Source organism: Myotis yumanensis, unplaced genomic scaffold (genome assembly GCF_028538775.1).
Source record: "Myotis yumanensis isolate MYYU_CA2020_CCGP unplaced genomic scaffold, mMyoYum1.0.hap1 SCAF_5, whole genome shotgun sequence".
Taxonomy (NCBI): Eukaryota; Metazoa; Chordata; class Mammalia; order Chiroptera; family Vespertilionidae; genus Myotis; species Myotis yumanensis.
In genome coordinates this window covers 73,478,497-73,493,852 of record NW_027223756.1, presented here as the reverse complement: position 1 = coordinate 73,493,852, position 15,356 = coordinate 73,478,497, and the positions used below count along the sequence as shown (strand labels likewise).

General features: G+C 41.8%; 1 protein-coding gene across 4 annotated transcripts in view; it reads left to right on the top strand.

The window, feature by feature from the left end:
* MSRA (methionine sulfoxide reductase A) overlaps positions 1-15,356 on the top strand; it is a 392,162-nt gene that overhangs the window by 292,942 nt on the left and 83,864 nt on the right. For all 4 annotated transcript variants that reach the window (XM_070415503.1, XM_070415505.1, XM_070415502.1 and 1 more), the window contains one exon: positions 13,626-13,732. In XM_070415503.1, the coding sequence (XP_070271604.1) occupies positions 13,626-13,732 (107 nt within the window). The remainder of the gene's footprint in view (positions 1-13,625; positions 13,733-15,356) is intronic.

Sequence of the window (15,356 nt, the reverse complement as noted above, 5' to 3'; positions counted from 1 at the left end):
CCCCCCATACAAAGTTCGTGCACCAGGCCTCTAGTATCATAATAAAATATTTCCCTTAGCCAGCCATAAATAGAATTTTTCTTTGATAGAAACAAAATCTATGCCAATATAACTTTTTTTACCTTTTAGGAATAAATCACCATACCCTCTTTTCAAAATTATTTTTGATTGTAGACATAATGTTTTCTCATTAATGAAAATCAGACCTTCCTTTTAGGTGTAAAGTGAATATGTGGCACCTCTGTTATATAGCAACTAGTGGCCTGGTGCACGGATTCGTGCACATTGAAAGGAAATTAATTAGAAGAAATATTTTAATATCGCTATTTGCCCTTTCTCTATAAGTGTCAGAGACTAAAGAAAATTAGTAAAATATATGTGAAAATAATGTATAAATTGATTAATAAATAAACAATATGATATAACAGTAACAAAGACATGATATAAAAATAACAAAAACATGATATAAAAACAACATTGATACAAACAATGACTGATAAATTGATTAAACTTATTCTAATTCTCCCTGTATACCACATTAAGAATAAAAACACTTTCAGAGTGCTTGACTAACTTCCTTTGTGATGAAGTATTTACAACTTTAACTTTAATGTCACATGCTCTTTGAACTCAAGAGAAAGCAACATATAACCAACCATGTCCAAAAACAGGTTTAGGTAGGAATATTCCTACTCTGACTAGAGTTTGTCCTTATGATTTATTAATAGTCATTGTGAATGCTGGCATCACAGGAAACTGTCTTCGAATTAATTTAAATGGGAGGCCAGTGTCAGACAGGGACAAATATCACTCATGCGTGAGTCCATGTTTATATTTAAATTTCCAGGATTCGTCATATATACTGGCTGATTGGTCGGTCGGACAGTCGGACAGATGGATGGTCGGTCACTGAGTCTTTTATATCTATATTATATAAAACCCTAAGCTACCAGGCAGCCGTTGGACCAATCGACCATTTGGCCAGTCGCTATGATGTGCACTGACCACCAGGGGGCAGATGCTCAATGCAGGACCTGCCCCCTGGTGGTCAGTGCGCTCCCACAGTGGGAGCACTACTCAGCTGACTAACGGGTGCCAGACACCAGGCTCATGGTTGGTGAGCGCAGCTGTGGACACACAAGCCTTTCCCGCGTCCTTGGCAGTGCTACTGAGCAGCGGCGGCAGGTTCAGTGGGGCCGGGATGAGTGGGAGCAGTGCCGGCCCGGGCTAGGGCTCGGGCTCCTCCCTGGCTGCCTGCTGCTTCGCACACTAGTACATCCCTTGGGGGATGTCGGACTGCTGATTTCGGCCTGATCCCCGCAGGCCCTGGTTTTGGAGTTAGTTTTAGATCCAGCACAGGCTTTGGGCTGGTATTGAGCGTCTCTCTGAGTATCAGTCTTATCTTCAAAAAAAGGGTTTGATAATAATACTCCATGTCATTGGAGAATTGGATGAATAACATAATAAAATACAGTGGCACATAATAAGGGCTTTAGAATCATTAGCTATTTTGTTGATCACCTACATTTGTAGGTAAGATATGTTTGGTTAAATAGGCACATGTAGGTGTGTAATTGTAACTAACTGGGAAAACTAAGTATTACGTGTAATACTGAGACATGAAAAGTGAAAAAGATCAGTTTGCCTTAGCTGGTATGGCTTACATTCTTCCTAGGCAGAGGTTGGAATGGGCCATTGGAGTCCTGTCAAATCTGGTCTGGCCAGTTTCGTAGTGGACCGTTCATCATAGTTTCTCCAGCCCAGTGTCCCCCCCCCCCCCCCCCCCCCCCCCGCCGCCCCTGAGAGTTATTTTCACACTCCATAGGAAGAAAAGAGGTACTTGAAGAAGCAGATAATATATAACTTCTCTGTCCCTCCCTCCCTTCCTCTCTCCCTCCCTCCCTCCCACCTTCCCTCCTTCCTATGAAACAAGGGCTCTCCATCTGTTTGCTTAGTGTTTTAAATTTAAAACGAGATGTCAGTTAAAATTGACAGGATTAATTTTTCAGTCAGGTAAAGTGAGATTGTTCCATATTAATAAGGCTTGTCTCAAGCACCTGACTTAAAGGCCAGGTGTGCCAGGAAGGGTCACATGGGTGATGATGAGAAGTGCTGTCTATCACTATGAGGAATACAGGCTCATCTACCTATTGGAGGACTTCAGTGCCCTGTGATGTTTTTCCCGTGGAAGCCCTATTTCCAGCAGAAGGCAGGAGGCCCTCCTTGAAATGGCACTTGTGTACGCTGTTCCATGAATGCCAGTCATCCATGCTGGCTCCTGTGCCCCTGCAACACATAGGCGGCTTTTTTGTGCCGTCTCTGTGGAGGCAGGGTCAGTACAAGAAGCAAGGAGTAAAGGGGCTGACTCTATTTATGTGCATAGAATGTTTGAAATTCTGACCCATTCATTGGTTATTTCATTTTCATTGAGATAAATTGTGGAGAAGCAAGTGGGAGTGTTCAAAATCTAGTAAACGGAGTTATAGCAGCTAAGCTTCTCCTTATGTTTACTGCACAAAGAGACTCAAGTAATATAATGTAGATATACCATCCTGAGTGTTACCAATGCAGAATGTAGGCCAGTGATCTTCCCCTGAGAATGATGTCGCTCAGGTGTATGGAAACCACATACTGACCACAAGAAGTTTGATCTCTTAATTTATAGCAGTTTAATAAACTTGTCTAATAACACTTCAATAAACATCTCTCTCTCTATATAAGGCTAAGTGACCGACCATACGTCCACCCAACCGTCCGACCCACCGACTTGGCCGATACATATGATGCACACTGGCCATTTAAAAATAAACGTTGCCCTGGTCGGTTTGGCTCAGTGGATAGAGCATCAGCCTGTGGATTGAAAGGTCCGGATTCGATTCCAGTCAAGGGCGCATGCCCAGGTTGCCGGCTCCATCCCCAGTGGGGGGCGTGCGGGAGGCAGCCGATCAGTGATTCTCTCTCGTCATTGATGTTTCTATCTCTCTCCCTCTCCCTTCCTCTCTGAAATCAGTGAAAAAATATATATTTAAAAATAAATGTTGACTTGCACATGCACGATACATATAAAGCTCTCGCTGGTGCCAATCGCACGTGTGTGTTTTGATCTGTCATTGTCAGTCGTGAATTTGGTTGACACTTCTATTATAGAGAAAGGGTGAATAGCGATATTTCTTCTAATTAATTGCCTTTCAATGTGCACGAATCCGTGCACTGAGCCACTAGTATCTAATAATAGTTTATCACAACAAAAGTGATAGAATGTAAGGAACAGAATAGCAGAAGAGGTGGGCAGCAGGTGGCTTGAATGAGAGCAAAACTAGTTGAATAGTTTCAATTGTTAGGTTATTTTCCCTCGACACAGAGCCTGAGACAGGGATTCAGTCCTGTGACTTATTGAAGAAAAAGAAAAGAACCTCTGAGTGAGTGAGAGGGAAATAGGATAGAAAAGAGGAGAAAGCTGAGCAAGGATGTGGCCTGGATAGTCTGGCCTAGGCCTGCTCCCGTGTGGCAGGCAGGGCAGTTCTGGAGGTGTGGCCATGTGACTGCATTCTCACCAATGAGATATGAGTGAACGTCTGGGAAGGCTCTTTAAAGGCAGAGGGAGTGGGAAGAAGTGCCCTTCTATTTTCCCTTCTTCTAGTCTGCAACTTGGATATGATGTCTATAGTACCAGACCCTTGGATGAGGGCCATATGTTAGGGATACGTGAGTGGAAAGAAAAAATCTGGGCTCCTGTGACCATGAACCACCCTGTCACCTCTAGACCACCTACTTCAACAGCTTCCACTTAAAGTGAAAAAGCAATATAATTCTATCTTGTTTTACTCGCCTTTAGTTTTATTCTCTGTTAAACTGATGGCAGTTCCTCATTGGCACAGTGAGCCAGGACTGTACCAGTTTTTGAGAGAGATGAGACTTTCTGAGAGAGATGGTAAGATGCTATAGTCACCAAGAAAACACATTATGATGATAATGTCAGTGCTGCCCACAGTGTAAATAAGAAGGGAGAAAAGACTTTTTTCTTGCTTTCTCCATACAACCAAGAACCTTATCTCTTTCAAACAGTATATATACGTGTTGATTTTAATTTGTGCTTCTCCCCTTCTTTCTAGACTTTCAATATATAACTTAATATGCTATTTAACCAAAAAAAGAAAGTCTTGTTCTCTATTGCACATCTCCATTCTCTTGAATGTGAGGTTAAAAAAAACAAAACATCTACACTACTAACCACTGAAATTAGTGGATACAAATGAAAATATAAATGCCAAAAACTTCTGACTCTTTTATAACAACTAGTTTTCACCCATCCCAGAGTTTTCAATTCTTACACATTGTTTCATTTAGCGGCCTGAATAAGTAGGCTTTATAAGTGACACTATCAGAAGGCGGGGTTTATTAATATGTAGTAGTGGGTCTCAACTGGGGACAATTTTGTCCCAACAGGAGGGGAAGATGTTTACTGAGCTCCCAGGTACACAACCCTGTGAGGTACATTTCTTCATCCAGACCTTAGATGGGCCTAGTAACTTGGCCGAGGTTACAGTTAGTAACAGGCAGAGCTAGAATTAGAACCCAGAATTGTCTCATGACAAAACACAGGCCTAGTTCTCTGCTTCATTCACAGTCTGTGGGTCAGGACCCATTTCCCGCTGACAACAGTCTAGAGAAGAGAAGAATATGGATTCATCCTGGTGGGAGTCACCATGTCTATGCAACCAACATGGCTAGTCCCTTCATGAGATTGCCCCTTTGACGTTCCCTAACACAGAGTTCGTGATTTCCGTCCCTTAGGAATATGTCCTTCTTTGCCCTGATGTTCACTATTAGCTGGTGGCTCCTGGAATTTCTTAAAGTAATCATCTCACAACAATTCACAGGGTGAACTTCCCTTTAAAATTCCCATGTTCTTGCATATTTCTCATCTCTCCAAATAGAATGTATAAAACAGGGCTAGGGCCCAAAGATGAGCTAAAGTTTAGAAGGCACATTGAGCAGATGAGAAATCATCCATCTTTTTGCTTCATTATAGATTAAGCATTTCTCCATTTTTTTTTTCTTTTTCTTTTTAGTGCTTTCTCTGGCTTTACTGAGAGAGAGAAATCTTAGAGCAGTCTTGGGGTGGCTTGTCCCTTTCAAATCTTATTTGGAGAGGGTGGATGGAGAAATCTCAAACAGTTAGTAGGTGCCAAGAGGTCAGTTTTTTTCAGGAATACCCCAAAGCCCAGTCCTCATTAATCACTTCAGAGAATGTTATGGAGGAATTTTAAACACAAGATGTTGTTTCTGAGCCAGTTGTTCTTTTTTCACCAACTACAGCAAGCCCATTACTTGCCTTTCTGGGACGTAAAGACAGCCAGATAAAGTCAATAACGTATCCTCTTAGATTTTCCAAAACCAAATGGAGGGCACAGTGAACTTTGCAATGCTTGTTGAGTCTGTGCCAAGGAGAGTTCTGGATTTTTGATGCTCACCTGGGCTTCCACGGAATCCTGGGGCTCTCTTGAAGTTGACTTTTCCCTACATCTCAAATCCCTGGTGTGTCCTGTCTTGACACCTGTGGCATCATGCTCAGCTGACCACATTCATTTCCTTCCTGGCCCTTTGGCAGAAACCAGCCTTGGCTCTTTGCAATTCTCAGGAAATACCAAACTTGTTCTTATTTCTGCGGTGCCCTCTCCCCACCAGATACGCTGCCTACAGGGCGCTTTGTTCCACTGTCTTTGATTGTTTCGCTCTAACTTCTTGTACTTCAGTTTTGAAAAGAGAAAGAGCTTTGTGTCAGGTAGGGCTAGGTTTAAATCATAGGCTGGCCGATTACCTGCTGTGTGACATCCATAGGATCACTTTAAGTCTCTGATTCGTAGCTTTCTTTCTGTCAAAGAAGGTTAAGAATACCTACTTCACAGGGCTTATGTGAGAATTAAATGAGAAGCATTGGCAAAGACCCGGTACAGGTAAATACAGTGTCAAGCTCAAAATTGTTCCTCTCCCTCCCTGCCGTTTTCAGGCTATTTCTTGAGATCAAAGCATATAACCCAAGCCCTCTGTAGCCTCCATTGTGCTGAGCACACAGTCGGCACCATATGAATACTTCATGCTGGAGAGACAATATTTGTTTGAAGAAAACTGAAAGACAAATAGGGATTCTCTGCCTTTCAATTACATTTCCCCCCCTTTCTCTAAATGTGATTTTGGTTAATTCTGTCCTTTGGAGAACAGCTACATAAAGGCTGCTTAGATCAATTTATAACAGTCAAATATCTCATTTATTTTGTGATTAAGTGGGTTAGCAAGACCACTTCTTGCATTTCCAGTAGCTCCTAGGTATTACTTTTCTCTTCTGGACTTCAGGCTTGCTGGAGAAGATAAGCCCAGGGCTTTGATGAAGATACTCACACGCGGCTGCTGCTTTTGCAAACAGTCCGGATTCCTATCATGTCCCTGAAGGCACCACACTGTTCCATAATCCTTACCGTTGGCCTCCTGGAGAATGTCTCTCACCCCTCTCCCCATCTACTTCTCTTTCAAGACAAGAGTCAGTTCTTCTATGCAGCCTTCGGTCCCTTCCACTTGGATCACGTGGACTTACCCACTCTTTCCTCTGAATCCTTGTATTTTTCCAATCACAGATTTTTTTTCCCCCCATAACATCTTGTTATGGACTCAATGTTTGTGTCTCCCCTAAATTCATATGTTAAAGTCTAATTCCCAACGTGATGGTATTTGGAAGTGGGGCCTTGGGGAGGTAAGTAGGTCATGAGGGCTCCACCCTTGTGAATGGGATTAGTGCCCTTAGAAGAGGCCCACGAGCCAGCGCACTCTCTTTCTGCTGTGTGAGGACACAGCAGGGAGACAGCAAGAAGTCTGCAACCACAAAGCAGCTGCTCAGCATACATCAAATTGTCTGGCATCTTGACCTCCAGCCTCCAGAACTGTGAGAAATAAGTTTCTGTTGTTGATGAACCACGAGTTTGTGGGTTAATGGTATTTTCTTACAGCAGCCTGAGTGGACTAAAACACACCTCCAACACTCGGTTATGGTTATTACTTTTCACCTACTTCCCCTTATTGTCCTACGAAGGTGATCTAGTTGAAAAATGAGACTTATTTCTGAATCCCTGTACCTGGTACCTTGCCTGAGATGGGAAGGATGGATGAATGGGTGGGAGGAAGGAAAGAAGGCAAGCAGTGGCCAGGAAATAGTGTGGGCTTTTATAGCTATTTTTCAATGATTTTTAATTTTTTTTGTTTCTTTCTACCATTCTGCATATCTTTCTGTCTCCCTTTCTAGCACCTCAGTGGGTATGAGCTCAGGTGATATAAGATAATGCCAAAAGACCTGATTTTTTTTTTTTTTCAAACCAGGTCAGAGACCAATAGTGATAAACATTGGAAAACTCTTCATGGCTACGAGCAGGGGTAGGAGAATTCACTCAAAGATTTTTTTTCCCTCTCTTAGGTTTATTTTCCATTGAAATGAAGAATTGGGCTGGAGGTTGGCAGGGTTAAAATTTAAAAGGTAATTCTGATAAAAAGAGGTAATAAGCAGTTAAAACTAAAATAGTACATACCTATACACATAAAATAAATTTTGATCCTCTCTTTGGATTTATCTGTGTGACCTCTGTTGTGTGCATATCTGAGAGATTAATATAAATAATGCTTTTCAAGGGCTAATCCTAGACTATCTTGCATGACATCATTTGTTATTTTTATTTCAAAAGTAGTTCTGAAATAGTTTAAGATTATTAAAAGTTGTACATGTAAAAGTATTTAACATCTACATAATAGTTAAAAAAAGTGCTTTGCAGGTTTTATCTTATTTATTCCTCACGACAAACCCACTGCTTAGGCCTTTATAATTCCTGTTTTACAAAAGAGGTTTGAGACTCAGAAAGATTAGGCAATTTGCATTAAGCATGTCAGTGGCAGAGTCAGACTTAAAAACAAGGTCTTATAGCTCTAAGTCCTAGTCTTCTTACAAGAGATTTAGTAAACAGGTTTTCCTCACATGTGAATTACTGTTTTGTATTCATAACATAAACCAATGGAGGTTGAAAGAAATGGTGAAAAGTTTAATGATGCTAAACATCTGTAAATGCAATGTATTAAAAATAACAAGAACAGAAAATCCATAGTTCTATGGGATTTTCAGTCTGTTGAGCATCAAATCATATTTTCCAATGAACCATCTGCTTCCAAATTTCAAGCTCCTATTCATTTACTAAGCCCCTTCATCAGTGAAATGAAAGGTATATGCATTGGAATTAACCAAATACACATACAAGTATGTGAATATGAGTGTATGGTTTTGTTTTAAGACATTATACCTTCTCATCAGGATGAACATTGATGGGGGGAAGTTGAATCAAATTAACATTTTTATTCATGAGTAGACCAGAGAGAGTTAATATCTTGTCCAGTATCACCTAAGATTCAAGGAATCAAAACAAGGCATTGATGTTTTCTCTCCACCCTCTACTGTATGTATCTGTTTAGCACTTTCTTGTCTTCTCTCCTGTCCACAGGGGTTTAGCTGGAGAGACCAGGAAGAGAGTGTATATTGTTTTTGACATGGGGAGCTTTTAGTTTCATTAGAACATCAAAAGGGTCAGAAGGTCAGGGCTGTAAATTCAAATTGTAAGACTTCTGCCTGCAGGTGGTGGTTGTCACTGTGTGAATAACTCCCATCTTTCCACCGGAGGAGTAGCCCTTTTGGTTTGGGCAAAGAGAAAGGTACAGGGAGACTGGAGCATCGTTGTGGATAATGCCCACGATGTTACTCTCACTTAAGGCTGCCCATCCCAGAGTGAGTTCGGGATGCCCCAAATCTGCACAGAGAGGACAAGGGCAACAGTGACAGGAGCTGTATCAGTATTATAGTATTACAATGAACAGATGATCAAGTTAGAATTTAAATTAAGGGATCATGGCTTCAGGGTAAGGTGTGTAAATCCTTGTCCTGGATTGCAGCAGTAATATAACCACTAATTACTTAAATAATACATGGATTGTTTTTTATAGAAGTACATTGCCTTGAAAAAATGCCATTGATATTTTGATAAGGATTGCATCAAATCTGTAGATTGCTTTTTATTTTAATGATGTTAATGCTTCCAATCAAAGAATAGTGTATATTCTTCTATTTATTTGTATCTTCTTCAGTTTCTTTCTTCAATGTTTTATAGTTTTTTGATTACTAGTCTTTTACCTCCTTGGTTAAATTTATTCCTAGATATTTTATTCAATGGATAAAGAGGATGTGCTACATATATATACAATGGAATATTACTTGGCCATAAAAAGAATGAAATCCTGCCATTATAACAATATGGAAGGTAGAGAATATTATGTTAAATGAAATAAGTCAGATGGAGAAAGACAAATTCCATATAATTTACTTATAGGTGGAATTGAATAACAAAATAAATGAACAAACAAAACAGAAACAAACTCAAAGATATAAAGAACAAACTAATAGGAGCCTGGTGGGAGTGGTGCTGGGGGGTAGGCAAGAAGGGTAAAGGGATTAAAAATTATAAGTTGCCAGTTATAAAAATAGTCATAGGGCATACTTGCCTAGCATGACAATGTGCATCTTTTCTTCCCAACCACACAATTTTGTAAAACCTTCCAGATGTTCCTACCCCTTAGGTTGTCATGTCACTACAAGAGAAGCTCTAAATACAGATGTGAGCTTAAGGCTTTCATTATGGACTCTGCTATCAGACTATTTGTGAAAATATGATTAGTGGGAGAGCCCATTATTATACCGTTTCCTTAGAATAATTCTCCATTACTCCCATTTTGTTTGATAAAAAGCCATTATCCTATATAATAAAAGGGTGATATGCAAATTGTCCCCTCGACTGGGAGTTTGACCAGGGGGCAGGGCCGGCCTGCCAGCTGCCGTCAGCCCCTCCCCCCAGCCAGCCCGTCCCTGATCGGCTCCCCCCCCCCCCCCCACCAATTGGGGTGGGGCTGGCCAGCCAACCTCCCACATCCCCTCCCCTGGGCCGGCCCTGCCTGGGCGGGCCAGCCAGACCCCACCCGTGAGTGAATTCATGCACCAGTCCTCTAGTTTATCCATAAGCAACAATTTCTCAGGATCCTATGATAATTCAAAGACCTTCAACCAGACATACAGCTATTTATTATCTTCATTGTACAAGGCATATGGAATCTTAGCAAAACTTGTTGAAAATAGAAATGTCACACCTGCAGATTCTTTTTTACTCACATACTGATTTCTCTTTTAAAAGAAATAAAGTTTAAATAGATTTAAACAACTCTTCATGAAGACCCTGCTTTTCTGAGACTTGAACGGGAGGAGTCAGATTTTACCAAAAATCAGCCATCCCACGATCTTTTTTCTTTGTGTAGAATAATGTCACTACTATCATGTCTTTATGCACAAAAGGATGGGAAGTAGCTATGCAAGAAAGCCCTGCTTGTCAGTGAAGGAGGTAAAACTGAGGAAGGTGAAGTGAAAATGTCACCAGATTACCACTCTGGAATGTATATCTCCCCAGTCTCTTAGGTTCCACTAAAATGTGAACTCTGCAAGGGGATGATGTGCTTTTATTCAGTGCTGTGTCCTCAGCACCTGGAAAAGTACTTGGTACATCTTAGGTGCTTAATAAGTAATACTGATACTCTAATAATACTTACAGAGTATGCACTGAAAGTAATATTTATACTGTAACAATACTTATATATTGTATATGCTAATAATACTAGGATGCTTACACTGAAATAGATGTTTTAATTTGATATTTGTTTATTGGAGGGGTGAGAGGGTTTATTTTTATTATATATTATTAACCAGTAACTGCCACGTGTCCAAAACAGACCATCCCCATTTCTTCCATATGCGCTGGAATATTTATGAATTTAAGTTACCATAATTTTCTTTACAAACTCAGAGATGTCACTAATAAATCTGATTTTAAAATTGGGTGAGCAGAGTTGATATTCGAGGTTTGCAGCTATAGACGCACATGGCGTGTGGGGGAGGTCCGCCACTTGCTTCTATAGATGCTTATGGCATACAATAGGTTAAATTAACATTTTTGTGTCATTATTGGCTCTTTTAGTCACTAATTAGTTCCTGGTCCTCATTGATCTCTGTGCAGTGAGGAGAGGATGGGGCTTCGAAGGTGGGAGGAGATTGCCACGAAGTCAGCTAAACTGGGGGTGTGGACAAGCGGGCATCAGAAATACGCCCTCACACTCACATACACACATATACACCTCCAGAGTGCCATCTTCTCCTCGCTAGTAGCCTATGGCTTGACCCTAAGTCCCACTGTTTTGTTACCATGTAACCCTCTGTTTTGGGCCTGCAGTTGTGAGCATGAGTTCTAGCTTGCCCATCCATAGTGAACCTTGGTGTCCTTAACTCCAGAGCTTACCTCTAAGATCAAACACAGCAGCTCATTTGTAGTTTTTTCCTGCAGCTCCTAAGAAAGATTATTTTATTTATATTGGAATTTGTATTTACATTTACAAAGTAAATGTGACAGAGCCCTCCAGTATTGATTGCGGGGCCCCGGATCACAAGGTATGAACCATGTGTTCTTCATGCAACAAATATTAGTAGAAGTATATCCCTCTGGCTGAGGTTATATCAGGCACTGTGGCTGTAACGCTATGCCCACTGGCAGGCACAGAAGAGAAAGAGGGACAACCACGTGCTACCAATGCAGCAAGATAAAACCTCTAGGGAGCCCACAGGAGTCCGTGACTGTCATGTGAGGTGTGACCAGGGAAGATTTTCCAGAGAGAGGATGCTTGAACTAAGACTTAAGATTGAAGAGGATTTCTGCCCTGGCCACTGTGGTTCAGTTGGTTGTGCATCATCCCATGCACCAAAAAGTCAATGATTGGATTCCCTGTCAGGGCACATACCCTGGTTTTGGGCTCCATCCCCAGTAGAGGGTGTTCAGGAGACAGCCGATTGATATCTCCCTCTCACATTGATGCCTCTCTCTCTCTCTCCCTCTCACTTCCTCTCTCTATAAAAATCAACCATTAATTTAAAAAATGTAAAAGAATAGGAGTTCCGTGAAAGGCGTGTATATGACATGTGGGGTGGAAGGAGCCTTGTCAACGCCATACCTGAGAAAGTGTAGCTTGGAAGATTCAGGTTTTCCTCACTACATTGCTGGAATTAAAAATGTCACTGACAGGTTATAAAGGAATCTTGAAGATATCTGGGCAAACACTAAACCCTTGCTACCCAAAGTTCCATCTGGTGACCCCGCACCACCCCTGAACAATTTAGAAATGCGGAATTTCAGGCTCACTCAGACCTGTGGAATCAGAACCTGCATTTTGACAACATCCCCAGGTGATATGATTGTGCATCAAGTTTGAAATACAAAACTGGTTTTCTTTGAAAGGTTGAATCTTCTGTTGGAGTTTGGGGGCATTTGTTAAGACTAACACTGATTCTTGAATGATGCAATAAACATGTGAAGTTCATTTGGACAGCAGTATAGAGATCAGTAGGGGATCCATATTAAGCCTGTGGCTATTTAGGTTTGAGGACTAAACGACTCAGTGAGAAATCGACCACCATCTACATCCTAGCTGCTGTGACAGGGTGAAAAGTGCACTGGGCAACATTAAGTCCCAGGGATTTTTTTTTGCTTAGGTGTATGATCATAGGCTGAGCATCAGTTACTGTGTCACTTAAAGGCACCTCCCACATACCTAGCAATGTTCCAGGCCCTGACATGCACATCATCACATTTCCTTAACTGCTGAGTGAGGGCCAGCAATACCTGCCATAGAGGGAGTCTCATTAGGAGCCAAAGGAATAATGTGCATCACAGAGCTTTGTAAGTGATAAATGGACTAGATGATGATTTAAGTATCTGCATAGAAAAATGTATACTTAGAGAGCATCTATTATGATCCAAGACCTATGATAAATTTAACTAGGTTCAAAGATCCTATATAATAAAGAGGTAATATTCAAATTGACCATCATGCCCTCACACAAGATGGCCACCCCCATGTGGTCACAATATGGCCGCCACAAGATGGCCAGAAGGAGAGGGCAGTTGTGGGTGACCAGGCCAGCAGGGGAGGGCACTTGTGGGCAACCAGGGCAGCAGGGGAGAGCAGTTGGGGGGGAACAGGTCAGCCAGGGATGGCAGTTGGGGGTGACCAGACCTTCAGGAGAGCAGTTAGACATCAATCAGGCTGGCAGGGGAGTGGTTAGGGGGTGATCAGGCTGGCAGGCAAAAGCAGTTAGGGGCAATCAGGCAGGCAGGCAGGCAGGCAAGTGGTTGGGAGCCAGCAGTCCCGGATTGTGAGAGGGATGTCCGACTGCTGGTTTAGGCCCAATCCCACAGGGGTCCCAGATTGGAGAGGGTGCAGGCTGGCCTGAGGGACCCCTCCTGCCCCCAGTGCATGAATTTCATGCACCGGGCCTCTAGTATGTGTTATAGTTAAAATAGGCAAAGCAAAACAGACACATTTTATGCTTATTTAAGAAGGGAGGTGGCAAGATAAAATTAAAAGAAGCACTTGGCACTTGAGTCATAGAGACCGAGTGGCCCTGGCCTTGCTGTCCAGTCACCCCAGTAATCCTCTACTTTCCACATTCTTAGGCATGCGCCAAGGCAATGACCACGGCTCTCAGTACCGCTCAGCCATTTATCCGACCCTCGCCTCGCACATGGAGGTGGCCCTGCGATCCAAAGAAGACTACCAGAAGGTGAGCTCTCCCATTGCTCCTGGGCTCCTCCGCCCGCCCTGGTGCCTGCCCCTGCCAGGTGCGGCCCCACCTGTGGAGGGAGAGTCTGGCTCTTTTCACCTGGCACTGAGTTCCATTTGCACACTTTTTTGAAAATTTCTATCAGCCTCTTGGAATAGAGCCACTCCACTCCATAAATGTGCCAAATGAGATTTTAATAATAGGCCCTTATGCATTTCTCTTTAAAATCAACACATAGTCTTTCTCCCGCTCTCTTTATCCTGCTCTGCTTCTCTCTCTGAATTTCTCCTTTTCTTTTTTCTTGCTGTATTTGTTTGCTCAGACTACCATCACAAAGAACCAGACTGGGTGGCTTGAACAACAAAAGTGTATTTATTGTCTCATGGTTTTGGAGGCTGGAAGTCTGAAATCAAGGGTCAGCAGGGTTGGTTCCTCCTGCGGCCTGTGGGGAAGGATCTGCTCAGGGCCTCTCCCCTTGACTGGTAGACAGCCCTTTTCTCCTGTGTTTCTACACACATTCAACCTGTAATGCTCTGTGTGTTGCTTGTAATACTAGATTGAAATATAGTAAAAAATACTTCTCAGAAATATGGACATTATATCATAAAATAATTATTTTCACTATTAACTTGTGTTATAATTTAAAAATCTCCCCCAATAGAGATTTAATTCTTTTAAAAGTAAGTTGAGTTGCCCTAGCCAGTTTTGCTCAGTGGGTAGAGCATCAGCCCATGGACTGAAGGGTCCCAGGTTTGATTCTGGTAAAGGCATGTACCTCAGTTGCAGGCCCAGCCCCTGTGGAGCCTGTGTGGGAGGCAACCAGTTGATGTGTCTCTCTCACATTGATGTTTCTCTCTCTGTGTCTTTCCTCCTTCCTTCCACTCTCTAAAAATCAATGGAAAAATATCCTCGGGTAAGATTAAAAATAATAATAATAAGTTGAGTTGCTTTAATTTTTAGAACTTCATGATGCTTAAATTTTAATTATTGTTGTTTTCTTTTTTATAGTTATACTTAATCCACTTTATTTTTAATTTTTTTAAGTTTTTTATTACAATTTACATTCAATATAATTGTGTCTTAATTTCAGATGTACAGCATAATGGTTAGGTAATCATGTACTTTACAGAGTGGTCCCCCCGATATTTCAAGTATGCATGGGGTTCCATGCATAGTTATTACAATATTATTAACTATATTCCCTATGCTGTAGTTTACATCTCTGTGACTGTTCCATAATTACCAATTTGTACTTAATCCCTTCACCTTTTTCACCCAGTCTCCCCAATTCCCCTGATTTGGATTCACATTTAACAACAGAGCGAGTAGCTACTGTAATGCTGATCTATTTTAGAATTATGTAAATAGTCTGATATGCACAGTTCCTAAGAATGTGTGGGTTCTCCAACCTGTCCCACATGTGGCAGAGGTGGTGGTGAGGAGGAGGCAGGAACAAGAGTGTATCTACTGATGAAGAATTAGCAGGACATGCAACTCAATGGAACTCCAAAAAACAGAGAGGGCTAAAGGATATGCTGACAGGCCCCACTTTTTCCTCAGCACACCCCCTCTGTCCCTGCAAGGTGTGATGTCTACCTGGGTGGTACTAGTAAGCAGCCTCTAG